We start from the raw sequence: 25,662 nt of genomic DNA on the forward strand, positions 1-25,662 counted from the left end.
ATGACTGATGTCCCCTGGAGACCACCACTATTCTTCAGCATGGATCCCAATGCCTAGTGGCTAGGAAGCAGGTGGACGCCATGCTTCCCCACCTGCCACCAGCACTGCGTGTCCTTGATCATGACTGGACTCAGCGTCACTCCTGGGGAGTCTCTGGGGAGTCCAGGAGCTCCAAGGGGCTTCTCCAAAAGAAAAGCCCAGAGTGCATAACCACGGTCGTCCTTTGGTGCAAAGGAGGGACAGTCCAAGCTCTGCCCTCAAGGAACCGGGAAGCAGGCTTCAGAGCCCCTGCGAGCCAGGGAACCGGCCTGGAATCTGGCTGGCCGGCCAGGTGGGTGGCAGCTGGAGGTGTCCACCCGGGACCCCGAGCCCTCCCTCCCCGCTTCTCACCAACTGTGCCATTCCTCGGTGTCCAGCAAGAGCGGCGTCCTTCACTCCGAGACCGGCAGAATGTTCTGGCTGTGGGAGTCGCCCGTGAGGCCCGAGGAGCGGAGGGAGCGCCTGTGCAGAATCCTGTTCAGAATCTCTTTGCAGCTTTTGCGGTACTGGTGTCGCAGTAAGGAGTACACGAAGGGGTCCGACGCGGCCTTGCTGTAGGCCAAGCACTTGGACAGCACCCCCCAGTGGGAGCCGATGGGCACCGAGGAGGACAGCTCCACCAGCCTGCGGAGACACGGGAGCCCGTTACCCAGAGCCCAGCCCCCTCCCCGGCCAAGCCGCAGCTTCTCTGGGACTGCCTCCTAGACGGCACCTTACAGCAACAGCAGGACTGGACGGTGCAGCAGGCCCTCAGTTCACCCCAGCTCCTGGAGTAACAACGCACTTCACACGTGTGACCGTGGAACCCGGCGAGATGTGACTGTCTCCAATTCACGCGTGAGGCAATAGAGGTCCAAGGAGGTTGAGTAATTTGCCTAAGGTCACACGGCCAGTAAACTGTAGAGGCAGGATTTGAACCCAGGTCTGTCTGACTCTGGAACCCAGGCTTACCTAAGAAATAGGCTAGTGGCTAAGAGTGGCCTGGCTGCTGGCTCCAGCTCTGCTGCTGTCCTGCTATGTGACCCTGGGCAAGTCATTTCCCTTCCTCAGGCCTGTAGGTTTTATATGAAAAAGGAGGAGGTTGAATAAGATCATCTCTACGACTAGAAGAGACTGATTCTTTGCGTCAAATCCAGCTCTGCCCTCCTAAGAAGGCTGCCTGGGAGGGAGGGCTGAGATTAATTTTGCAACCGTTCTGCAAAGCTCAGAGTACGTCCTGCATCAGGAAGAAGCCGCAGGTGACAAAGGCCTCTTCCCAGGGTTGCAGTTCTGGTGGCCCTTGGCCACAACAGCAGCCAGGGTCCCCTCGAGTGCCCTCATGATACGTGGGAGATACAGCCCATGTCTCAAAGGGGCATTTTTCTGAAAGTCCCCCAGTGCCCATCGAACAGCTCCATTCAGTGGGGCTAACACCAGGCTGTGAGGAAGTGAAGGCCTTCCTGTGTCAATGGAATTCCCCCCCCCCCAAATCAAGCCTCTTACTCTTTCTCAAGAGTGTCCAGCACCGGTGACCATATTTGGACCTCATCCAGCATGGATATAAGGTAGAAAAGGCCACAGCTTGGAGATCCTGAGTTACCCTCTCCCTGCCCACTGCCAAATGAGGAAACGGAGGCCCAGAGAGGAGAAGGGGTTGCCCAGCATCACACAGCAGGGAGTGAGAGAGGAAGGTCCGGCACCTGCTGTCTAACTGGGATCTGGCACCTGTCTTCCCCTGGGGCAGGGCTGTCTGCAGGATGGCAGGCAGCCGTGGTCCTCAGTGTGGTGGGCTGCCCAGGTGAGGCCCCAGAAAGGACTGACTCAGGCGGTCACTCTGCGTGGCCAACCTGAATGCTTTCCCTGACTCTCTTTGGGCCGAGGTTGTGAGGACAAGCTCATGAAGGGAAGGAGGAGAAAGCTGGTAGGGTTCAAACCTCCATTGCCATGCCTCCCCCCTTTATAAAATATTTTATTTCTTTATTTGCCAGAGAGAGTGAGAAAGAGAGCGCACGAGCAGGGGGAGTGGCAGACAGAGGGAGAAGCAGACTCCCCACTGAGCAAGGAGCCTGACATAGGACTCGATCCCAGGACCCCGGGATCATGACAGGAGCCAGAGACAGACACTTAACTTACTGAGCCACCCAAATGTCCCTTTTTGAACAGACCCTTAATGAACCCATTCTGAAACCCTCCCATTTGGCTTCCTGTTTCGAGAACCATGGGCTACCCTTGCCCTCTGACCTCGTGGGAGAATGTGGCCTCATTTCTGCTCATGTCCTTGTTAGCCTGAATGAGGAATGGAGCTGTTAGCATTTGGGAAAGCTGCACTTTTAAGAAACCTATTTTGGGAAGTGATGACTTTAAGGGGACAAAAACTCTGAATTTAGAATTCACACCTGATAATAACAACGAAATAGCTGAATGCCAACACATTGTTGCTATGTGATGCCGAACGGCTTTTCCAAAACGTCTGCTCTCCTCTGTGTCGCTAAATTCAGTCTTAGCGTTCTTGGCTCTCCCGAGAGGACTTATTAAAAGAGCCAAATATCATTAAACCATCCAGCAAGATCAACATTATTATTTGCACGTTCTGTAGATTTCACAGTTTAATAAAGTGATTCGGGACCATGTAAGATTTCACCACTAGATAATTAAGAGATAAAATCTATTTCGTTTGATTCTCAGAGATTTTATGTAAAGTCTCAATTCTCTGCCGGGTTCAGTAACGATAATTCCCCGTTGCGTGTCTCCTTTGGGCAAAGTACTTGATGTGCACAGTCTCTCCTCTTACAATTATCCTGTAGCGTGGGCATCATTCCCATTTCACAGACCTGGAAATCCAGGCTCAGAGAGCCAGCGGCTCCTACGTGGAAACCCGGTTCCACCACCTGCAGCCCGAGTGCTGACTAAAGGGACTCAGATCCAGCACCGCAGACGGGACAAGATGAGCTCTCCATCTCTCCCAGCCCGAGAACCCCTTCTCCACGGTTCCGCGCTGCCCGGAACGTTGTCACTTGCCCCTGCCCACAGCACACTCAATGACTCCTGCTCTGAAAAGCCAGTGAGTGGCCTTCATCAGGGCCTCCAGGCAAAGAGATGTGCTGGATGAGCACAGGCCTGGACGAGGCTCTGGTGGGGCACCACCCCCTCCCATGCTCTCATGTGACCGGCAGACCCACTCCCTGCACCTCCTGAGCACGTGGCCCCTGCCCCACGCTGTGCACCTGCTGTGACCGGCTTTGCGCCAACGTAGCTCTGACAGTTCTAGGTCCCCATTTGTTCGAGGGGACCGAGAAGGGGCCGGGATTTCCACATTGCCACGACGGCTGCTTTCTCATTCTAGATCTGGGCAGGGCTACCAGGCGGCCCCCTCCAGATGACCCTGTATAGAGGGAACCCTCCAGCCCGTGTTATGCCAGATCTAGCTCCGCTCAGCCCCTCCGAGCCCCCTCCCCTCCAGGAAAGGGGCATTACTGTTCTGATCAGTCTTATTCTCCGTGAGGGCAAGGTCACTGTGTGCTGAAGGTTCCTGCTGCTGTGCCTCTTCTCTCTTTAGTGAAAAGGAAAAGCACGTGGTGGATGATTGAACTCCCCTCTCCTGCCCTGGACGGCTCTGACCTGAGAGCCCCGAGTTTAGGGATTATTGGGCTCAGGTGTTCATAAAGCAGGACTTCGTTTCCCTTTGTTCTATCACCTGCTGTGGGTTGAACTGTCTCCCTGAAATCCCTATGTTGAAGTCCTAACCCTCAGTACTTCAGAGTGGGACCTTATTTGGAAGTGGAGTTGTTGCAAACGAAATCAGTGAGGATGGGGTCAGCCTGGAGTTGGGTAGACCACTAACCAATATGACCGGTGTCCCTATAAAGGGGGTACTTTGGCCACAGAGTCACACAGAGAGAAGGCCATAGGGAGAGGGAGGTAGAGAGACTGGGGGATGCTTCTAGAAGCCAAGGAATGTCAAAGACTGACAGCAGACACCAGAAGTCAGGGGAGGGCCCTGGAACAAGTTTTGCCTCATCCCCGGCCTCAGAAGGAGCCAACCTTGCCAGCACCTTGATCTTGGATTTCTAGCCTCCCGAACTGAGACAACACACTTCTGTTGTTTAAGCCACTCAGGGGTAGCTTGTTCCGACAGCACTGGGAGACGAATACACACCCAGTGAGGAAGCCCCTGGGGCGGCAGGGGGCGGTTAGGCAGGGCCGGCTGTCTGTGACTATAATAACACAACAGGGTACCAAGCCCCGCTCTGTTCCCAGAGCTGTGTGTGCGGCAAGGTGGAGCCCAGGATTTGCAGAAGCATTGGACACTGCCTCTTCTTCGACCTGCAGGAAGCAGAGCTCCTTGCCGCCCATCCCTGACCTTCCATTAAGCACCAAAGTGACTCTCCATGCCTTTACTGCCTGGGATACAAACCAGGAAAACCTCTGCCAGCGGGCTCTGCTCGGGGGAGTGGGGGTGGGGAGGGGGGAAATGTTTATGCTTCTGTGCTCCAAATGCACACGGGCCTGCCCCCGACGGCCCTGACACAGCTCCCCGCTCAAATCCCCCAGCGTGGGAGGCCACACTCTGGGTCCGCAGGGCAGACTGGGGAGGGGGAAGAGGGGCAGGAGGCTGCTTTTCCAGCACGCCAGGTAATTCTGCCACAGGTGGTTCAGGGATGTGCTACGAGTACCCGGGGGTGTCCGAGCACTGCCAGGATGGGGGCAGGTGTGAAATGCCGCAGGATGGGGCCTGTGCACACATAGGAAGCAGAGCCCAGGCATGGATATTCTTCTGACTCAGGGTGACGCACAGCAGATCCCCGCAGACCCCCTCCCTGTGCCTCACTCCGCCAGTCCGCGGTGCCTGGCCCCACCTCTGCACCCCTCTGCCCGGCATTCACTGGGGGGATTCTTCCAGGGAGCCATGCTCCGCTGTCTTGGCAGGAGGCCCCTGATCTGGGTCACTGGCAGGTCCCTGCGCGAGCTGTTACCGCAGAGGGCTGATGAGGCCCAGAAGCCCCCGCCCCCTCACCCTTCACCCCCAGGTCTCATCCCCACCCGGCAGCCTGGCAGTTCTGCCTGAAGGGAGGATGGGGGTACCTTTGCCAGAACTCCAAGACATTCTCTGAACCTCCAGAGAGACCAGTGTCTCCATTCTGCTCGACAATGAGAATCTCCAAGGAAACGAAATTGTGGGGGGAGGACAGGACCAGTAATAGCAGCAGCTGTAGACCCAGCTCCCCTTCCGGCTCCCCCGGGGCTCAAGGCTTTGACGGCCGCTTCACATTGTCTCAAGCCCCTGACAGAGGCCCCTCTATTGCCCAGAGGAGGAACCATGGCACGGTGGTGTGCCAAGGCCACACGGCCTGGATGTGGAAAAACCAGGAGTTGAAGCCTGGGCTGTGGGCACCAGCGAGCACGTGCCTGTCTGGTGCCGGGATGCCCCTCCCAGCTCCTCGACCCCGTTCCAGGGTACAAAGGCCTGTACCTTCAACTCTTGCACGTAAAGCAGTAAATTAGTGCCCTCTCTGTACACCTTCAGTACCTCCTTCCTCTCTACTCCCCCCGCTGCCGTGCACACACCCTGTACACACACACACACACACACACACACACACTCGCTGTGCACCAAAGGCGACATGGGCCACAGAACATTCTTTGGGAAGCCAGCCTGACGTCTTCCCAAGACTCCTGGAGAACTTGGCTTCTGTATTTGGAGACCTGTAAGTAATAAGCTGACACTTTACATTTTCACGAGATATTAGACTAGAAGACATTTTATTAAAAGAATATTAACACTGGACAACCACCTGCTCATTGAACCCCTCTGCCATCTACATAATTCCGTGACTTTGAAAAGCCAGAACAATGTGCTGTCAGGTCCACTAATGCTTCAAAGCCGCACTCTGGTGATTTGGGACAACCGTAATTATCCGTAAGCATATGTCGCTGCAGAGATAATAGCCTTACGAATGCTTCTAGACATGTGAATTTGAATTCAGAAAAATTTAATTAGAGCTTTTGGTTGAGGATCTGTTGTGGATCTTCAGACCCTGCTCAAACATTTGGAAAAAGCCAAATGTGACCCATCAGGGCTCTAAGGACCTGGGAGCCACCAGGAGTGTGTGTCGGAAGGTAGCCACTCCCCTTAAGAGTGAAGGTGGAGATTTCCAAGTGGCTCTTTGGTTGGGACAGTTGGTGCAACTGTCTTCCTGAAAGGTATTTGCTGCACGGCCCGCGCTGTGCCAGCCAAGTCTATGGATGGCTCCCGCTGCCCGAGCTGATGGCCTCTGGGCCCTACTCCAGGTCTACCCAAGCTGCGGTCAGCCAGGTGGTCAGAGGTGACCCCATGCAAACCCACCACTTCTACCTGCCTTTCCCCATAGGGGTCGGGTGCTGTGTCTGGGCTCACCCGGACCTGCTTGGGCGTAGGAATTTGAATGGGCTTCTACCCCGTAGATGGGCGTCTCTGTAGTTCCCGTTGCCTGGTCCCCAGGCTTTGGAGATACAGCATGGCTGCAAGGTTAAATTATTGCCAACAGGCTTGACACTGACCTTTAACCCTTAATCCTGCCAGTTGTTACTCCTGTGACCTTAGGTAACTCATCTCACCTCTGAACCTCTGTAAGACAAGGATTCTAGTACTTACCTTGCAGGAGAGCTGTACTAAGTGCAATCAGGTACGTACTGGTAACCCTGAGGTGCGTTACAGGTGTCCCATGATAGGTGACAGGTGCAGCTATCAAGACTTCGAGTTCTCCAAGAAGGGGAGCTTGAGAACCTATTTGAAGACCTGAATGGTTCTTGACCCAAGAATGATGCCTTCCTGTCTAAGAAAGTTATCAGGGAGATGGGAATAGATGGGGACCCCCCCCCCAGCCAGCCAGATCTTTCCTGATCAACTCAAAAAGGTGGCAGAGGTCACAGCAGAAGCCCCTTCTCTTTTCCAGCATTCCAATTCTGCCAGCTCCCAGCGTTCACCACGGCGGTCCCGACACGGACCCGCCCTCTTGCACACGTCCCCATCTGTAAGGCTGGATGGGTGCAAGTGGAAAACAGACCATGTGGATAGACAGTCACTGCAGAGTGGGGGCAAATACTAGCTTCCCAGCTGGTAGCTCAATGACGGGTTTAAGTGACACCTGGACAGCTGGCTCCCACTCATCCCCCAAACTGCATCTTTCTGCATCTGAGTGGGTCACAGCACACAGTACCTTCCTACTTCCTCCTGGAAGGAGGGCGGGAACCCCTGTGTTCTCAGAGGAGAAGCAGAGCAGTGCAGCACGAGGGCCTTGCACGGGCAGACTGGAGCTGGAACCCCAGCTGAGTCAATGACTGGATCGGGCGAGCCTAGAACCTGTCTTAGCCTCAGTATCCTCACCTCAAAATGAGGGTGAGACGTAGGCAGGGAGGGTGGCGCAGGTCTGGGAACAGAGGTGGGGCTCAACAGGATTCGTTCTGGAGTCAGAGCTGGTTCCTAGCTTTTCCTCTCCGAATTCCACATGGTCAGCCAGTTGCCGCCTTGGGGGTTTTGACCGTCATTTCCGTGCATGGGAGCGAGGCAGAGAGCAAAGAGTTGGTGCTGTACCCAGAGAGTCGCCGGGGCCGCTCCGTGGCTGGCCGAGACTGGGCTCAGGCTGCCCAGCAACCTGTGCCTCGTGAGCACGATGATCTTTGCAATTCCTTCCCTCTCTGTGCCTCAGTTCCCCCATCTGCAGGGTGTCGCTCACAGGGCTTGCCCAGCCCAGCCCTTGGGAGCAGCGCAGGGTGCAGGAGGATAACATGAAAGTGGCCGGAAGGCACAGCCACGTCAGGTCCGGCTAACCTGGTCCCAGAACGTAACTCTTAGCTCCCACAAGCCCACCTCTGCCCAACACGCTGCCTCCTGGGGCTTGTTATCCCTCATGAACCCAGGAGCCCTACACACCCCGGGGACCTGACCCCTGGCAGGGACCCCACTGGCCTCATATTCTGGTTGCTACTTTAGGGCCCCGCCGCCCCTGAGCTCAAGTCACTGGGACCCTCATCAACCAAGCACCTGGCAGGTCAGAGAGACACAGCTGCCTACTGCCCCCAGGAGAGCTTGTGTTGTTTGACCAAGGAGGTGACCTCCTTCTCCCTGAGCTCGGGAACTCTCCAGGGCCCACCCCTGCCCTGTTCCCAGAGTTTCGGCCTGTCCCAGGGAAGGGTGGCTCTCCACAAGGCCTGCTGAGGGGCGGCCGGCTGGCCTGAGTCCAGGAGCACCTGTGTGATGGTTAGTGTCACGTGTCAGCTTGACTGGCCACGGATGCCTAGATTAAACCTTCCAGTGAATCTGTGGGGGTGTTTCCAAATGCGCTTAGCGGTTGAATCAGCAGACTCAGTAAAGCAGGTTGCCCTCCCCAGCTGGGTGGGCCTCAGCCGATCTGTTGAAGACGTGAATAGAGCCGGAGTCAGAGGAAAGAGGAATTCGCCCCTTTTTTTTTCTTGCCTCACTGATTGAGCTGGGATATCTGGTCTCAGCTTCTCCAGCTCTTGGGCCACGACTTAGACCATCAGCTCTCCCAGTGGCTGGGCCTGCAGATTCAAACTGAGTCACACACCAGCTTTCCAGAGTTTCTGGCTTACAGAGGGTAGATTGGGGGACTTCTCACACTCTCTCTGCTATCCTACGATCTGTCCCTCGATCTCCCTATGTAGCTATCCTACGTGTCTGTTTCTCTGGAGAATCCCAATACCACGTGGTCATTTGACAAGGTCGTCTCTCCCCGTGGGTAAGAGGGTTCAGGGGAAGGGAGTCAGGGAGCAATCTGCATGCCAGACGTTTTAATGCCACAGCCACAGACGCGCGTGAGAAAGCAGGGGAGAGGTGGGGTCTGTGAAGACCCACCAAGCTTTCTGAGAGTCTGAAGAGCTGGTAGGCAGCCTACTGAGGCTGGAGGCCCAGCTCCACCATGGACTTGGTGCGAGAGTCTAGGCAATGCAATGGTCCCTACAACCCAGGCTCGTTTCCTCATCAGTGAAGTGTGTGTGTGCATGCTTGTGTGTGAGTGTGCATGTGTGTGAGAGTGAGTGTGTGAACTGGACCTGTGGTTCTCAACACCACTCAGGATTAGAATGCCCTGGGAGATTTGAAACCACCAATGCCAGGCGCCACACCGGGGCTGCTAACTAAACTGGTCCAGTGTGAGGTCTGCGTGGGGTTCGGGGGCTCAAGCTCTCCAGATAATGCTAATGTGAAGCCAAGTTTGCAAACCACACAGCCTGCGCCTCGTCTTCTCAGGCAGGGGAGGCGTTCACTCACTGCCCTTTCCCACCGCTCCCGGCCTGGCTTCACGGTGCCCCTCGGCAGGCGCTCAGCTGCCACCAGCCGTGGGTACCCGCTGGCCCGCAAGGCGCAACCAGCTTGCGCTCCCTGGATGGGAGACCACGAAGGGACCTTCCCTTCCAATACCCCCGGCTCTAGGTTCTCCGCAAGGAATCACTTCCTGCAAGAGGTTAAATCCTCAACTACACTTCGGGAGTGGGGTCTGTCTTCAGCTCCTTCTGAGGTGGGAGGTCAAGTGGACACTTGGAAACCCGGCTGGGAAGAGCAGGAGAATCCGTCACCACCAGAAGCGACCGGCATTCCAGTGTTGGTGGCAACGGACAGAGCTGAGCGCCGTGCCTGGTTACCTGATGGGCTCCCTGCACCCAGTGTGTGGTTCCTGGCCGGGCTCTAAGCAGGATGGGAGAGTTTGGGGCAGGTTCTCTGGGGGTGAGTATGAGAGCAAATCCTGCCCCAGCCCACCCTGTTTGGCAGTGTGGACCCCGTGGCTGTGAAAGTGTGGTTCTGATGTGACCCGGGCCACACCCAGGAGACCCCTGGAGCCCACAGAACTCCCTCCATGTGAAGAGCATGCTGGCCTATGCCCGGGGCGTGTGCCTGGGGCCTCCCGTGACCATAAACACTACACACCTCATCAGAACCTCTTCTCATGTCGTGTGGGGATGGGACAGGTGGTTCCAAGAGGGGTATAATTTCATGGGGACTAACTATGTGCCAGCCACAAACTCGCCTCCCTGCCACCCTTGTTGGGGCCTGATGTCCCCCCATTCAAGCCGTCCAAGAGCCCCTGCCTTGGTGCACCTGAAGTGGAGGGAGACAGTGACTTGGCCACTCCATGTATGCTCCCAGATAAACTCTGATATGGAGCAGGACCCTGGACAGGGAAGCAAGTGAGGCAGAGTGTCCTGAGCACTCATGCAGCATAGCAGGACTGGGGGTCCCGGGGGTTCCTGGTCAGTGAAGGACGGTGATATGAGAAGCTAAAGGGCAAGGGAAGAGGGTGCTGGGAGGAAGGGCATCAGCACACCTCATACCCCAGACTGACTACAGACCAGTGCTGTCCAATAGGAAGAGAAGGCAAGCCACAGGTGTGAAAAGATACAGGTGAAATTAAATTTAATTGTATAGTTTATTTAATCCAAGGTATCACTATTCTTGATGGAATCAATATAAAGTGTGTGTGCATATACATATTTTATATGTATTACTGATTATATTATTGATAATAATTGATTATATGTAATTATTGATTATTGATTATACAATATTGTTAATATTATTAATATATTATATTGAATATATATATTTGGTCATGCTAAGCCATGGAAACTCAGTGTGCGTTTTCTACCTACAGAGCATCTCAATTCAGACAGGCCATGTTCAAGTGCTCTAAACTTGGGTAATGGGTAAACACCATGCAGGGCTCTAACCCTGGCTCATGCTGTCCCTCCTGCTTGGATCGTCCCTCCAGCATAGCCAAACCCACTTCACAAGGCTGGTCCAGAAAGCTCCAGCCGGGAGAGCTCCCTCCGGCCTCAGAACCATTGGACCCTGTCCCTATCAGATGACATGATATAGTGCTCTGTCCGGGTGAGAGGCCCATATCTACGGGGTCAGTGTCTCCACAGAGGGGGTCTCTGGCAGGACCTCCTTCTGCAGGGTCTTTTTTATGCTCTGCACAGAGAAGGTGCTGGAGAAATGTGTGCCGAAATGAAATGAGGGAATGTCTGCATATTTTATGAGGTTTGCTTAGGATGGTTCCTTTGCTCACATAAGAAAGCCAAGACAGGAGCTGGGTGGGCTGGTGGCAGTGGGGGAAAGAGAGTCTCTTCAATACAGGGTGTTGGGTAAAGTGGACGGCCACATGCAGAAGAATGAAACTGGACCACTTTCTTACACCGCCCACAAAAATAAACTCAAAATGGATTACAGACCTAAATGTCAGACCTGAAGCCATAAAACTTCTAAAAGAAAACACAGGCAGTAATTTCTCTGACATCAGCCGTAAAAACACTTTTCTAGATCTGTCTCCTCAGGCAAGGGAAACAAAAGCAAAATTAAACTATTGGAACTACACCAAAATAAAAAGCTTCTGCACAGCAAAGGAAACCATCAACAAAGTGACAAGGCAACCTACGGAATGGGAGAAGATATTTGTAAGTGACATATCCGAAAAAGGGTTCATATTCAACATGTATAAAGAACTTACACAACTCAACACAGAAAGAACAAATAATCCAATTAAAAGATGGGCAGAGGACCTTGAACAGGCATTTTTCCGAGGAAGACAGACAGATGGGCAAAAGACACATGAGAAGCTCAACATCACTCATCGTCAGGGAAATGCAAATCAAAACCACGATGAGATACCACCTCACACCTGTCAGAATGGCTAGAATCAATACCATGGGAAATAACAAGTGTTGGCGAAGATGTGGAGAAACGGGAACCCTCGTGCACTGTTGGTGGGGATGCGAATTGGGGCAGCCACCGTGGAAAACAGTGTGGAAATGCCTCAAAAAATCAAAAATAGAATTACCATATGATCCAGTAATTGCACTACTGGGGCTATATCCCAAAGAAAATAATACCAATTTGGAAAGATATATGAACACTTCTTTTCATAGTAGCATTATTTATAATAGTCAAGATATGGAAGCAACCCAAGTGTCCACTGACTGAGGAATGGATAAAAAAGATGTGATACACACACACACACACGCACACACACGCACGCACACCCCGTGGAATATTACTCAGCCATAAAAAGAACGGAATCTTGCCATTTGCAACAACATGGATGGAGCTAAAGCGTATAATGCTACGTGAGACAAGTCAGGGAAAGAAAGAAAAATACCATATGATTTCACTCGTATGTGGAATTTAAGAAACAAAAAAGAAACAAAGAAAAAAAGAGACAGACAAAAACAACAGCTCTTAAATACAGAGAACAAAGTGGTGGTCGCCAGAGGGGAGCGGTGGGCGGGGGATGGGTGAAATAGAAAGAAGGGGTCAAGAGTACGCTTGTCTCAATGAGCACCAAGTAATGCACAGAAGTGTTGAATCACTGAATTATACACCAGAAACTAATATAACACCGTATGTCATTTATACTTCAATAAAAAAAATTAAAATTTACCAGCACCCCCAAAAAAGAAAGTCAAGCCAGGAGCTGGTCGCTGGTGGTAGTGGGTGTGGGGGTGGCTTCGCCAGACTATTTGGATGTATGAGGTTTTCCGGGCATAGCTTTTTCTCCTTGCTAAGTTGCCATTCATCCCCATAAAAGATGAATGGTTTTGCGAATATTTTTAAAAACCCCAAATGCATCAAATCCATTTGGAGGGAACATATTGCATTGTGAATCTACCATCAATTTTACTGAAACGTTATTTTCTGGGCACCATTAGAGGAACCAAGCTATAATCAGAAAAAAAGGAAAATTTTGTTGGGAAATGAGATTAAGCCAGAGAAAAATCCAATAGTTTAGAGCTGGAACCACATTACCTATTCTCCTCCGAGGGTTCAAGTTCCTGTCATTAGCCCACAGGTCCCCTTTCCTGTGGGACCTAAGAGGAGAGCTGTCTGCCTGCCCTCCCCTCCCACTGCCTCCTTCCTGGTTGGATTGAGTCCCCTCACTGCACGCACCAGCCAGTCGTAGTACGAGGGAGGGAGTGCCAACCACAGACGTCATCCACGCCAGGCCTGTGCTGCCCACGCTCCCCACGCTCAAAGCCCTTCAGTCCTCAAAACAGCCCAAAGAGGCAGGCACTGCTCACTTCGATGGGAGGCTGGAGGCTCAGAGAGGTGATACCGCTGGCCCAGGGTCACACAGCAGGAAGAAGTACAGCTGTGGTTTGAACCCAGGTGGGCACATTCCAGAGCCCATGCTGGTCACCACCCTGGGGCCCTACCCTGGGACAGCAACAGAAACCCACTTGCCTCTGCCTGGGCTTCATGTCCGCTGGAAAACCTGATCTATGCAAGCTCTGGCGTCCTGGCTGGGTGTGGCGTGTCTAGACCACGGGTTCTCACCCAGGGGGAGGCTGATCCCCAGGGCAGTGTCTGAAGACATTTCTAGTCGTGAACGCGGAGCAGGAGGGAAGTAGAGGCGAGTCATGGGTAGAAGACACAGGGCTGCTAACAGCCTCCAATGCACAGAGCAGCCCCACCACAAAGGGGATCCCACTCAAATTGTCAGTATTGGGAAGGTCTAGTCACCGGCTCTAGAAGTAAGAACTGATGGCTCTGCTCTGCCCAGGTCAGACCTATCCAGGGACCTGCAGGCTGTCCCAGGTCCAACGTGCAAAGCAAGATTTCCCCCAGAGGAAGCGGCTGTGAAAAGACAATGGAAGACTCTCCAAGAGGAGTAAAGCCAGGGGCTGCCCTGGGCGAGCAGGGCCCCTAGGAGGAGGGGCTGAAGAAAGTGGGGATTTCTCCAGGGAACCAGATGTCAGCTCAGCATAGGGATGGACGGGAGGAACCGGGAGGCCTGGCTACGGTGGGTTCCTCCTCCCGAGAGCATGCAAGCCCGCCCCGGGGGACAGCAAGGCAGGGGGTCCCTTCCCCCTGCCAGCCGAGGACAGCGCATGGCGTGGGACGCTGGGATACTGGGCTGTGTCCTCTTCAATTTCTCTCTCTCTCTCTCTCTCTCTCTCTCACACACACACACACACACACACAGACACACACACACACACACACACACCCTGCACAAATCCTACTTCCCAGGCTCAACATCCACTTCCTAATTAAACATCACAAAGTCCCCTTTCATTATCAACTTCCCAAACAGCTAAGCCCGGCCGGATACAGAGTTGTGGGGTTTTTTTCCCATCCAGTGTGCAAAACTGATGGGATGGTATTTTTTGCCTGGCTACAGCATGAGAGAAATCCTGCAGCTAGAGCAGGTTGGCTTTGGGAACGCACGGCCCCACGGCCAGCGAGCTGCGCCTCGGAGCACGGGGTGGGTGGGGGGGCTGCAGATGGGAACGAAGGTGGCCAGCTCACAGCGCCTGCACGAACAGCGGGAGGTCCCCAGAGCGGCGAGACAGACAGGCCTACCCGGCTGGGCACGGAGCAGGATCCCTGCGCCCTGTGCCGATGGCATGTGGTGCCCGCTGTCGACCAGGGTGTCCAGGCGGAGGACGCCCGGGGGACGGGGCCACACCGTGCTCCGTGGGCAATAGGAGCCCAACGAGAGCAGGGTGTTTCCTCTGTCCATTGTTCCCCTTTCCTTTCCCTTCAGGCCACTTAGGGCTGGGGCCGAGGCTGCAGGGTTAGACGATGTGATTTGGGAGTCTTTCCCATTCCTTCTGGTTCTGAAGGCTGAAGAGAAAAAGCAGGCATCCTCCTTCTCACCAAACCTGTCCAGTTCACGGTCACCCCCAGCACACCGTCTGGAAACATGTGTCCGAGAGAGGCCGGTGACTGCTCCAGGTCATGCGGGCCCTGCTTTGTCCCCTAAAGCCCCGGTCCCGCCAGTGAGGCTCACCTGGTGATCACGTAGGGCGCGAAGCACACGAGGAAGGTCCCTATGAAGGTGCTGATCTTCTTGGTGGCCCGCTGCCGTCTCCTCTTCTGCTCCTCCAGACAGCGCTCCCGCACGCTGCGCGAGAGACGGGAGGATGACTTGTTATGAATGAACACAGGCCGGGCCTTGAGTGCAGGGACTCAGGGAGGGGCCAGAGAGACCTGAGGTCAAGTCCCAGCCATCAGCATGTGACCTTGGACACGCATGGCATCGCTAAGCCTCAGGGTCATCATCTGTGAAATGTGCATAGTAGTATAATAAAATGCCACCAAGGGCTCTTTCGAGAATTAAATGCAAAAAGCACACAGATGCACGAGATGCGTTCAATACATAAAGCAGATAAAGCCGTTAGCACAGTGCCCAAGTGCAAATAAGTATAAATTTGCATTATTACTGCCCATGAAATTCACCGACCACTTGCTATATGCCAGCGCCAGAGTCTACATTCTCTGAGTGCTATCTGTGATGCTTGTCTTTACCAATATTCATCCTGCCAGGTGTGTTCCACCTTCCACGTGGGTTTCGCCTGCCCTGTGTTACCGTGAAGAGTACGAGCTCAGTGAAGCCAAACAGTTTGCTCAGCTGGTCAATGGAGACAGGACTGGAACCCTTGTCCGTGTTTCTCAAAGCTGGTCCTTTCTACCTGGGCTGACCTGGACTCTTCCTTTCCTCCACGCCTTCAGTCCCGGGTCTTCCATCCCAAAGCCTCAGCCCTGCCTGGAGCTATAGGCCCTACCTTAGGGGGTCACAGGGAGAAGTCACTGGGTTCCTTCAGGGACCAAGCTCAGTGAAGCTAAGAGACTGTCAGGTCTCTGAGAAATCAGGGACACAGCTTCGAGGATGGAATCAGGAGCTTGCTGCCTAGGCTTCTAACCACACCCTGGTCGTGACTCCCCTGGCCCCAGGGACTTTCGAGAACTGACATCTCGTGCCAACGGAGAGATGTGGTTTGTGCCGCCCACTTCCTGCAGCCACAGAGTGATTCATGAGCACCAGTGAGCTGTCTGTCACCACCGTCAGAGAACGCGAAGAGCCATCCGGCCGTTAGGTCTTACATGCTCCGTCCCATGGGATTCCATGTGGGCAGTTGTTCTGCCCACATATTTATTTTTTTTTAAAGATTTTAATTATTTATTTGAGAGAAAGAGAGTGAGCATGAGTTGGGGGGAAGGTCAGAGGGAGAGGGAGAAGCAGACTCCCCACTGAACAGGGAGCCTGATGTGGGGCTTGATCCCAGGACCCTGAGATCATGACCTGAACCAAAGGCAGACCCTTAACTGACTGAGCCACCCAGGTGCCCCATCTACTGTTTATTTTTAGAGCTACCCTATGTCCCAGCAATTGCACTGCTGGGTATTTACCCCAAAGATACAGATGTAGTGAAAAGAAGGGCCATATGCACCCCAATGTTCATAACAGCAGTGTCCACAATAGCCAAACCGTGGAAGGAGCCGAAATGCCCTTCAACAGATGACTGGATTAAGAAGATGTGGTCCATATACACAATGGAATATTACTCAGCCATCAGAAAGGAAAATTACCCAACATTTGCATCAACATGGATGGAACTGGAGGAGATTATGCTAAGTGAAGTGAGTCAAGCAGAGAAAGACAATTATCATATGGTCTCACTTATTTGTGGAACATAAGGAACAGCAGGGAGATGGGTAGGAGAAGGAAGAGAAAAATGAAGCGGGGGGGGAACAGAGGTAGAGACGAACCATGAGAGACTATGGACCCCGGGGAAACAAACTGAGGGTTTTGGAGGGGAGAGGGGTGGGGGGATGGGCAGCCTGGTGAAGGGTATTAAGGAGGGCACGTATTGCATGGAGCCATGGGTGTCATATGCAAACGAGGAATCATGGAACACTACATCAAAAGCTAATGATGTATTGTGTGGTGACTAACATATCATAATTAAAAAAATAAAATAAATCACGTCATTCCAAAATGAACAAGGAGGAAGACCTTAGACAGAGTTGCCCAGGAAGTGGAGATAACCTGGCCAAAGTAGGCCCTGACTATAGAGCCCTGGCCCCAGAATTAGGCCAGTCTGTTCAGGGAAAGCAAGGAGCAGAGAGAACGTGCATGAGCCAGGTTCACACGCAGCATGAATGCCAGGGCGGCCTCCCCTTCCTTCCACAAACACTGAATCAAAACTCTTCTTCACCGTATTTCCGATCACAGATGGACGATTCCATGTTAGATTGGATTGAAGGCCCCTGAAATTCTTGCAGGACTTTTTCCCCTTGCCTGGGAATGTAGAGTTGGGAACTGGAGTTTGGTTTGGTACGAACAGGTTTCACACTGGCTGGAAAAGGATTGCTATCAAATCACATTACTAATTAATTTCTAATAACTAATATTAGTAACAATCCACATTTCTCGAGGCTTTAACCCGTTGCATTTTAGACACTTTGATGGAGGTTCCTGAGCCTCAGTTTATTTGATGCTCACATCGCTATACATTGAGGATTGATACAACTATAATCTTTTTTTTTTTTTTCAGATAAGCAGATGAGGCCCAGAGGGGTTTAGTAAGTTGCTCAAGATCACACAGCTGGTGAGTAGTGGTGCTAGGATGACCAGCTTGTCCTGGGTAATCAGGACTGTCCTGGAAAGTCTCGCCTGGAGACTGGACTGGAAACCCCCCCCTCCATCGAGAGCAAACGAGGACAGTCGGTTGCCCCAGGTGATGGCAGGATCTGAACCCAGGTCATCTGACTCTGGAAGCTTGAGTGTCATCTCCCAACTAGTAGGGATCTTCACAAGCCCCTTGGGATGCACCAGGGCGTCATCTTATCCAGAAAATCTGAAGAACACAGCCGACGGGGCAGGAGGACTGGGAGACTTTGCCTGAGGTCACAGAGCAAGAGTCAGTCTTAATCTCCTAGCTCCTCATTTATACTCGGGTCTCTGCAGTCTTCTACGAACGTCCTCTGGCTCTTGTAACATGTGCGTGATATGGGTGGGCGCGGAGAGAAGTCACAGGTCCCCACCTGGGAGGTCTGGGTACCATGAAGTAATTGATTCATTTTTGTCTGCCCAAGACTGTCCTGGTTTCAAAACTCAAACTCCTGTGTCCTCAGAGAGCCCCGTCAGTACTCGGCAAACCAGGACAGTGGTCACCCTAGGGCACAGTAAGTTTGGTATATTCTCTATAACACAGGCCCATTTGTTTTAGCATTGAAATATTTCCCCCAAACATTCATGTAATTGACTTGAGAAATGGTGGAGATTTGGGACACGAGCTGGGTGTCCTGAGCCATCATGGTACACTCACCCCATGAGAGGAGTAGGGCATGCTAGGCATCCCCTAAAATGAGCACCACATCAAGGGTACCCCAAAGAAACCGATGGTGGCACTGGGGCTGGGCCCTCCTCCCATCTGTGATCCTGACGATATGGTCCATTTCTGGATGCTTCAGAATAACCCCAATGAATGAAGGTGTTCTGAGTTAGGTGTCCTAGGCCCAGCTCTGCCCTCATTGCTGTGTGGCCTTGGGGAAGTCACTCAGTCTCTCTGAATCCTGCTCCTCATTTATCCAAGGGGAATTTCATAATGGCTATAACTAGAGCTACCATTTATCAGGGACAGAAATGACTCATCAGCTAGCTAGCAAGCTCTTGAGGAGTGAGGAGCGTCCTCCGACACCCCCAGGAGGGACTGCACTCACTGCTGCGAGCTGAGGACCTAGTTGTCTCCCCTCTCCCCACCGCACCAGATAGTCCTTCCTTAACGACGTGAGGAATACTTAAAAGCAGCTATCGGTAAAAGCTTCGGAAGGATAAACAGGCATATTTCAGTGACCCTAAAGGAATAAAATGGACACTGTACAGGCTGGAATGATCAACGTCACTGCTGTGCACTGTAAAAATCTATGGGGAATAATTCTCTCTGTTCTTGCAAAGCTTCATACAACAGGAAACATTAAATGGCAAGCACTCTGCAGACACAGTATTTCTGTGGGTGTCCGCAGTTCAAAGCTCGATATCTGACATCCAGAAAACACCCAATCAAGTCCATGTGGTATGAAGTGATGAACCCTTAAAAAGACGTCTTAGAAAATTAAGTCTCGATCATTTTTTTAAGTGACCTCCTCAAAAGAGATGATGGTAGAAACCTGTTCTGACACCGGTTTTTTTAAATGAGCCTTAAAAATCTTGAGCCGATTGGACAAAGCAAGGCCGTGAAAGCTTCCACTAGCCTGGAGCCCTTTCTCGTTAATAGTGTGGTAGTAAGCGTGTGGCCCCAGAGCCCGCTGTCTGGGTTCAAATCCAGGCTTCACCACTTAATTGCTGTGTGGCTCTAGGCAAGTTACACAACCACTCTGTTCATCAGCCTCCTCATCTCTAAAATGACAATTCTAAGAGTATGTATCTCCTAGGGTCTTAGTGAGATTAACATCCAAAAAGTACCTAGGACAGCGCCTGACTCAGTAAGCACTCAGTAAATGCTAACCACGATTATTATCCATTCAACATGTTTACTGAACGATTACCACGTTCCAGTACTATCTTGAACTCCAAAACCACAGGGCTCCCCCCCCCCCACTACACAAGTTTTCTCTCTGCCCTAGGCAATTATGACAGAGAGAGAGACAGAGAGTCAGAAACGGCTGTAACCAGGGGCTATGCCGGAGGAGGTCGGAGCTGAATCTTGACTCTCGTGCTGGCTCTGTGACCCTCTCTGGCCTCCAGGAACCCAGTGGATACTGTCTTAACAGCCCCTGGTATCGCTGCAGGTGTCTGAGGCGGATGCCGTGTCTGGGTTAGCACCCACATGGGCTTAGTCATGTCTCTGCTCTGGGACAGACTGGCTGGACCCCACGGTCACACGGTCATGTGTAGTATGGGAAACGCCCTCATCCACCCAACCCAGCTCACAGATGGAGAAAACGAGGCTCAGAGAAGAGAGGAACGTGCCCCGCCCCGGCCCCAGAGAGTGAGATGCTGGCAGAGTCAACACCCAGTTACTGACTCCCGGTCTGGTGTTCCTGGTCAGGAACCACACGGCTGCTTCCCCGAACTCCTGCGAGAGGACGGGTCCATCCTCCCTGCCCAGAGCTCCCCCAATTTACAGGTAAGGCAGGGAGATGGCAGGAGAAGGAGGACAAGGCAGCAGGGCACCCCCCTTGTTTATTATTGGGAAGCACAGTATGAGAGCATCTCGCCTGTGCCCAGAACAACAGAATAAAAGCACTCTGCACTCGCTCTCATTTTTGTTCCCCACCATAGCTTTGCAAAACTGAGCTCCTTGAAATCTGGTAGCCCTGTGAGCTGTTGTTTTATTTATTTGCAGATGAGGGCACAGAGGGCCAGTGGGGTTTATGCCATGCCCAGGGTGGCACAATGAGTTCAGGACAGAACTGGGACTCCTGACTCCAAGATCTGGGGTGTTTCCCCCAGATCCTACTCCTCTCCATAGGATCACAGAGCAATAAGCAAGCTGCGTCTAGCCACATGAATGCATTCTCCGGATTGTTCTGGGCACAGCGGTAGCAGCTGGAGTCTTCAGACTTGTACGCTGACTCTGCAGTGCAGAGGGTGAGAGGCCCCAAATCTCTCTGTCCAGCAATCTTCTCCCGGAGTACAAGTGAGTGGATCAGTGTGGGGCTTCCCACCGCTTCTTTGTGACAAAGAGATGGGCTTTCTGGCATCGTGACATGTGCGGCCAGAGAGATGTTCCCCAGTAGGCATCAATAAATGGCAGAATGAACAGAGAAGGCCAGGAATATCTGAAGTGAATAAACGAGGCAATCACAGCCAAAATCTTCCAGTCCCAGACACCGCCATGCCCAACACAATGGTCTGGCCCTGAATGGTCCCCAGATGACCGCAGTCGGTCCTGAGCGCATGCTCCAAGTACTCCCAGGGCAATCCAGATTGTTTGCTGGCTTTTAAAAGAACAAAACAAAAGGCCAGGGAACAGGCTGACCGGTGATGGAGCAGACCTTGGGTCTGGGGTCAGGACGCTAGTGTGAAAAGTCCTGTCCTCAGATCTCAGAAGAGGGGGCCCTGTCCTGGGTCCTGGATAGTGAGGGGACCACGCCCCTCCCCCCAAGAAATCAAGACTTCATGTGCCCACCCAGAGCCCACATCATCCACTCTGGATCAAGCTCCAAGTACCTGGAACCCAGGATTCCCTGCCCAGATGCCCCGTTCCTGCTTGCAGAATGTGAGCAGGCACCCTCCCCAGGCCCATAGCCGAGAGGGTGGAAAATGCCGCAGGTATGCTCGGCTTAGGGTTTGAGGGGTGGAGGCTCCTCGCGGTGCTGGGTAGAGCCAGGGGTGGGGAGGAGAGGCCGGGGCCGTGTGCTTGGAGCTGAGCTGTCAGCTCTCCCCACCATGGACGAGGCTGAACTCCAAGGAGCCCGAGAATTCTAAATTTGAACCCAGCCCTGCAGAGGGTTATAAATGTATACTTGTCAAGGTAGGAGGATAGAACATATTTCATTTAACAGTTTGTAAGTTTAATTTAGAACTTCTAAATATTTATATAGATGGTTTGTGAGCCTCTATTTGCACTTTTGTCCCACCTAGAAATCTTAGGGGCAGAACTGGGCACAAGTTTTGGCTTGAGCCACATTCTCGATCTGTTAAATTAGGCAAGTGCCCTGCCCTCCTTCCCTGGGTCTCCCAGTTTCCTCACTTGTAAAACCAGTGGCACAGTGAGGTTTACCTCCATGGGCCCTTCCATCTCCTATGCCACAGCTTGGACGCCCTCCAGGGCCAGCCCCTTAGCCAATCCTCCGCAGACCCTGGTCACAAAGATGAGTGCGCTTCACCAACTGTGAGGTCACTGACCCGTCCTGGCGAGCGGCGGCCCTCAGCTGGACTGGGGGAGCAGGGATGCCCCGGCACCCTACCTTTGCCCCACGTCAGGTGAAAGCCCACGCCACCGACAACACCAGAGAGAGGACCCCCCTCCCCACTCGTCCGAAGCTGTGGTTTGGGAGAACAGAACCAAGCAAACAGAGCAATCGGAGGACCAGGTGGGTAATAAATATTAGGAATTCCTAATTGCTTTACCAATGTCACAACTTGCAAAACCACCACAGGAAGACGGAATGTGGGGAATGTCTCTCAGGACAGATTTAGTTTAAAACAGAGGGCCCCTGATCTTTTGGCAGTGTTGAAACAGAGGAGCCCCGCCTGCCACTCACGGCGGCGTTAAGCACTCTGTGGGAAAAGCAGGCCCCACCAGGGAGCTTTCTGACAAACGTCACCTTGGGCCTCAGGGAACTCCAAACGGGCCCCTTCTAATTAAGTCCCAGGAGGCCATTAGTGTGGTGGCTGTTAAGGAAACTTCCAGCAAGCGAAGACTCCACCTGCTGCCCTGGCTGTCCCGATAAGGACGCCTGGCTTCTGCTGATCCCCCAGTTCCCTTGGCTGTCAGCACCAAACCAGCCCAGGAGGCTTGGCTGATCTTTCTGGAGCCTTCGTGCCTAGGGCTTGGAGGTTCGAGGGGCAGCCTTCTCCGTCAGACCGAGCTAGCTCTGCAGTTTCTCATTTGTGGAGAGGAAGAGTTTGGAGCTGCCGGGAAAGAAGGCTGTGGATCAGCTGTGAGGAAGCTGGTGCCCTCCTGTGTGGCCGTCACCCACCCTCTCGCTCTGGGGACCTGTCTCCGCACAGAAGGCAGGTGGGGTTCCCTGAAGGGACAGTGCTGTCACATGTGCCTGCTACGCTATAACCTCAGGCCGGCGCTCGGCCAGTGGGGCCTGTCTGAACTGGCTGAGGGCCACCGCTGCCCCAGAAGCCCTTCCTCTCCCCAGCCAGGGCCTCATGACACTGGGAATCAGGGCTCCTGAGAGCAGCCCGGGGCTTCAAAGAGGTCAAGCTTCCCCCAGAGGGGAAAAGAGGGAGCATGCTAGCCTGGAGTCAGTGACAGATTTGCAAGAGTGGAAACGGCCCTATATCCTAAATGGGCTAAAAAGGAGCCATGGCCCCTCCAGTTCTGGAACGGGGAAGGACAGCAGGGATGGGATTTACACCGGTCTGAATAAGGACGGATTCCTTTCCTGGCTCAACGCCTTCTCTGCTTAGACTCGTGGTGGGAGGGCCCGCAGTAGGAATCGTTCTAGTCCCGGTTGTTCAACACTCCCTCAGCTTCTAAAAGAGCCCCAGTCAAGTCCTAGGGATGCACCGTCTAAAGTGAGAGCCTCACGCCCGGGAGACGGGAAGGGGAGTAGCTCTGCAGTTGTGGCTGCCGTACATTTCCGTAAGCGACACTGAACCGTGAACAGACACGTGCAGTGAGTCAGCCCGGGCTCTTTGTGGTCAGTGTGCGTGCATGTCACCTGCGACGTGTGCACGTGCGGCGACCCGTCTGTTAGACGTGCAGTTTACACACGAGCATATGCAATGCATGCAGCTCACACATTCACACACATGGGTTCAGAGGCCCGGTGTCTCTGTGCTATCGGTCATGCACATGTAAATACCGTACATGGGGAAGCCTCTGTGGCTGGAAGCTTTGGCCCGGCAGGGAATGAGGAAGGGCCATTCCGAAGTGAAACGATGAACACACACGTGCATGCCATTGCAATGTGCAGACACAGTGAAGTTTAAGGGCTCTTCTTTCTATTGCTCATGGGCAGAAACAACGCACATTGAAGGAAACTTTGCTCAGACTGACACCTCCGGTCTGTCCCCCTCAGCCTTGAGCTTACTTCTCCTTGGGTGGGGAGGGGCATTCACACCCTAAGGACCCAGCTCCCTCACTGCCCCCCCTTAGGAGCTCTCTGTCTACCTCACTTTCTGCGCCATCTGGAAGCCAAAGCCCCCGGATTCAGGGTCCTGGGTGACAGAGGGGAAACCTGCTCTTCCCTGGAATGATGAAATATAAAATGGCAGAGTCCTCAGAGACACCTCCAGCTCTTTCCCCCCTTGGGTTCCTAATCTCATAAGGAAAGCCAAGGTGAGCTCAGGACACCTCAGCTAAGAGTTTCCTCCTTCCTTCCCCGAGATGCTCCAGGGGATGGCAGGAGTTCCTAGGGAGTAGCCGCACCTGAAATGCCCACCCCAACCTGCCTTCTGAGACAGTGGCCAGATGAGGGTGGAGGTGGTGTGGGCAGGTTTTTCCCAGGAGCCTTGTGGGTGACACTCTCCCTCTGCAGGGGCCTCCTGCCTCCGAGTCTGGGAGACGCAGGGCAGTGCCGTTTGGGAAGAGCAGGAAGAGACCCCTCCAGTTCCCTCAGAGCCCTTCAGATGCTCCTTTAAGGATCTCCAGAGGAGGGTGCAGCCCGAGGACTCACACACACACAGGATCAGGAGACAGAGGCATCGCCAGACACAGAGAAAGGAAAGACCCAGAAGAGCAGGACGTTCCCACTTGAAGAGCTCTCCACGGGCTCCCCAAGCATCTAAGCCACACTCTCAGGGCCTGATTAGAACCTTTTAAAGGACTCAAGCACTGAACAGAGATCACTGCCTTCTCGCCTGCTGTTTAAAGGGAAATCGACAAACACATCAAAGAAGTATCGGAAGTCCAACAAAGTTCGGACTCTCCTTTCTACCCCGAGGCTTCAAAAAACGTACAGACTGTTTCACCCACGTTTTTGGCGGCCCTGCTTTCTGGATGCTCTAGGCACCTGTCTCAAGACCGGCAGCACTGGTCCCTCCCCCCCACCTGTGTTTTCCAAAGAAAGAATGGAGGCTCCGTGCGTGGCAAAGGGGCCTGCCCGAGGCCGCACGCTGGGGCCACCTTCCTCCCCAAGAGCCCTCCTGGAACCGAGTCCCCCTCCCGCGGCACCCCCCGCCCAAGTCCTCCCCGCCCCCCCCTCACCTGGGGTGGATGTCCACGAGCAGCACGAGCGTCTGCATGGTGATCACGTCGATGCGCTTGCAGTGGAAGCGAGCCACCTTGAGCACCTTGAGGTACGTGCAGCAGAGCACGACGAAGGACAGCAGGAAGCTGAGCGCGTGGAAGGCGCCGGTGAAGACGGCGAAGCGCAGGCGCTCGTCGGGCCGCCGGCTGCACAGCGTGCACGACGCGTACAGCTGGTGGAAGCCGAGCCAGGACAGGGCGAGCGCGGCGGCGGGGAAGGCGAGCGCGTGCAACCACGTGTAGGCCACCATGAGCGCGGCGTCGCGGAGGCGCATCTTGGCGCGGTAGCTCAGCGGGAAGACCACGGCCACCCAGCGGTCGATGCTGAGCGCGGCCATGCTGAGCATGGAGTTGGTGGCCAGGAAGGTGTCAAGGAAGGCGGCCAGGCGGCACAGGCGGTCCCCGGCGGGCTGCCGCTGCGCCACGACGCCGGCCAGCGTGAGTGGCATGTTGAGCACGGTGCACAGCAGGTTGCCGCACGTGAGGTTGAGGGTGAAGAGCGCCGGCGCCTGGCGGCGGATGTCGGCGCTGTGCAGCAGGCACAGCAGCACCAGCGCGTTGGACAGCAGCGAGACGCCCATCGTGCCCACCAGCAGCCCCGCCAGGCCCGCGTCCCACGAGTTCATGGTGCGCGCCCGCCGCGGCGCTCAGGGCCCGCCACCCCGCGCCGCCATGGCGCCCCCGCCGCCGCTCGGCCCCTCCGCCGCCGCCGCCCCGCGCCCCCGGCCCCCGCCGCCATGAGCCCCCGCGCCCGCGCCCCGGAGCTGGCTGCCCGGCGCCCGCCCGCCGCCCTCACCCCATCCCTCTACCCGCGGTCTGCCGCCGCCGCCGCCGCCGCCGCGCGCGCCCGCCGCCGGCTCCCGGCTCTCTCGTCCTGCCCTCTCCCTGCTCGCTCTCCCTTTCTGCTTTCCCCTCCACTTTCTCGCTCTCTCCCGCCCGCTCCCTCTGCCTCTCCCTCCTGGCTGCGCTTCTCTTCCCTCTCTCCCACTGCTGTTC

The 25,662-nt window shown here is 54.2% G+C and overlaps 1 protein-coding gene across 1 annotated transcript; it reads right to left on the reverse strand.

Annotated features, from left to right (window-relative positions):
* Positions 1–431: 431 nt before the first annotated feature.
* On the reverse strand, positions 432–25,292 carry GPR26 (G protein-coupled receptor 26). The gene is made up of 3 exons (XM_040623918.1): positions 24,625–25,292; positions 14,799–14,912; positions 432–663 (listed from the first exon to the last, which is right to left on the reverse strand). Exons 1-3 carry the CDS (start codon positions 25,290–25,292, stop codon positions 432–434), a joined length of 1,014 nt encoding a protein of 337 aa, XP_040479852.1.
* Between the last annotated feature and the right edge of the window lie 370 nt (positions 25,293–25,662).

The sequence above is a fragment of the Ursus maritimus genome, unplaced genomic scaffold (assembly GCF_017311325.1).
Source record: "Ursus maritimus isolate PB19 unplaced genomic scaffold, ASM1731132v1 scaffold_7, whole genome shotgun sequence".
NCBI lineage: Eukaryota > Metazoa > Chordata > Mammalia > Carnivora > Ursidae > Ursus > Ursus maritimus.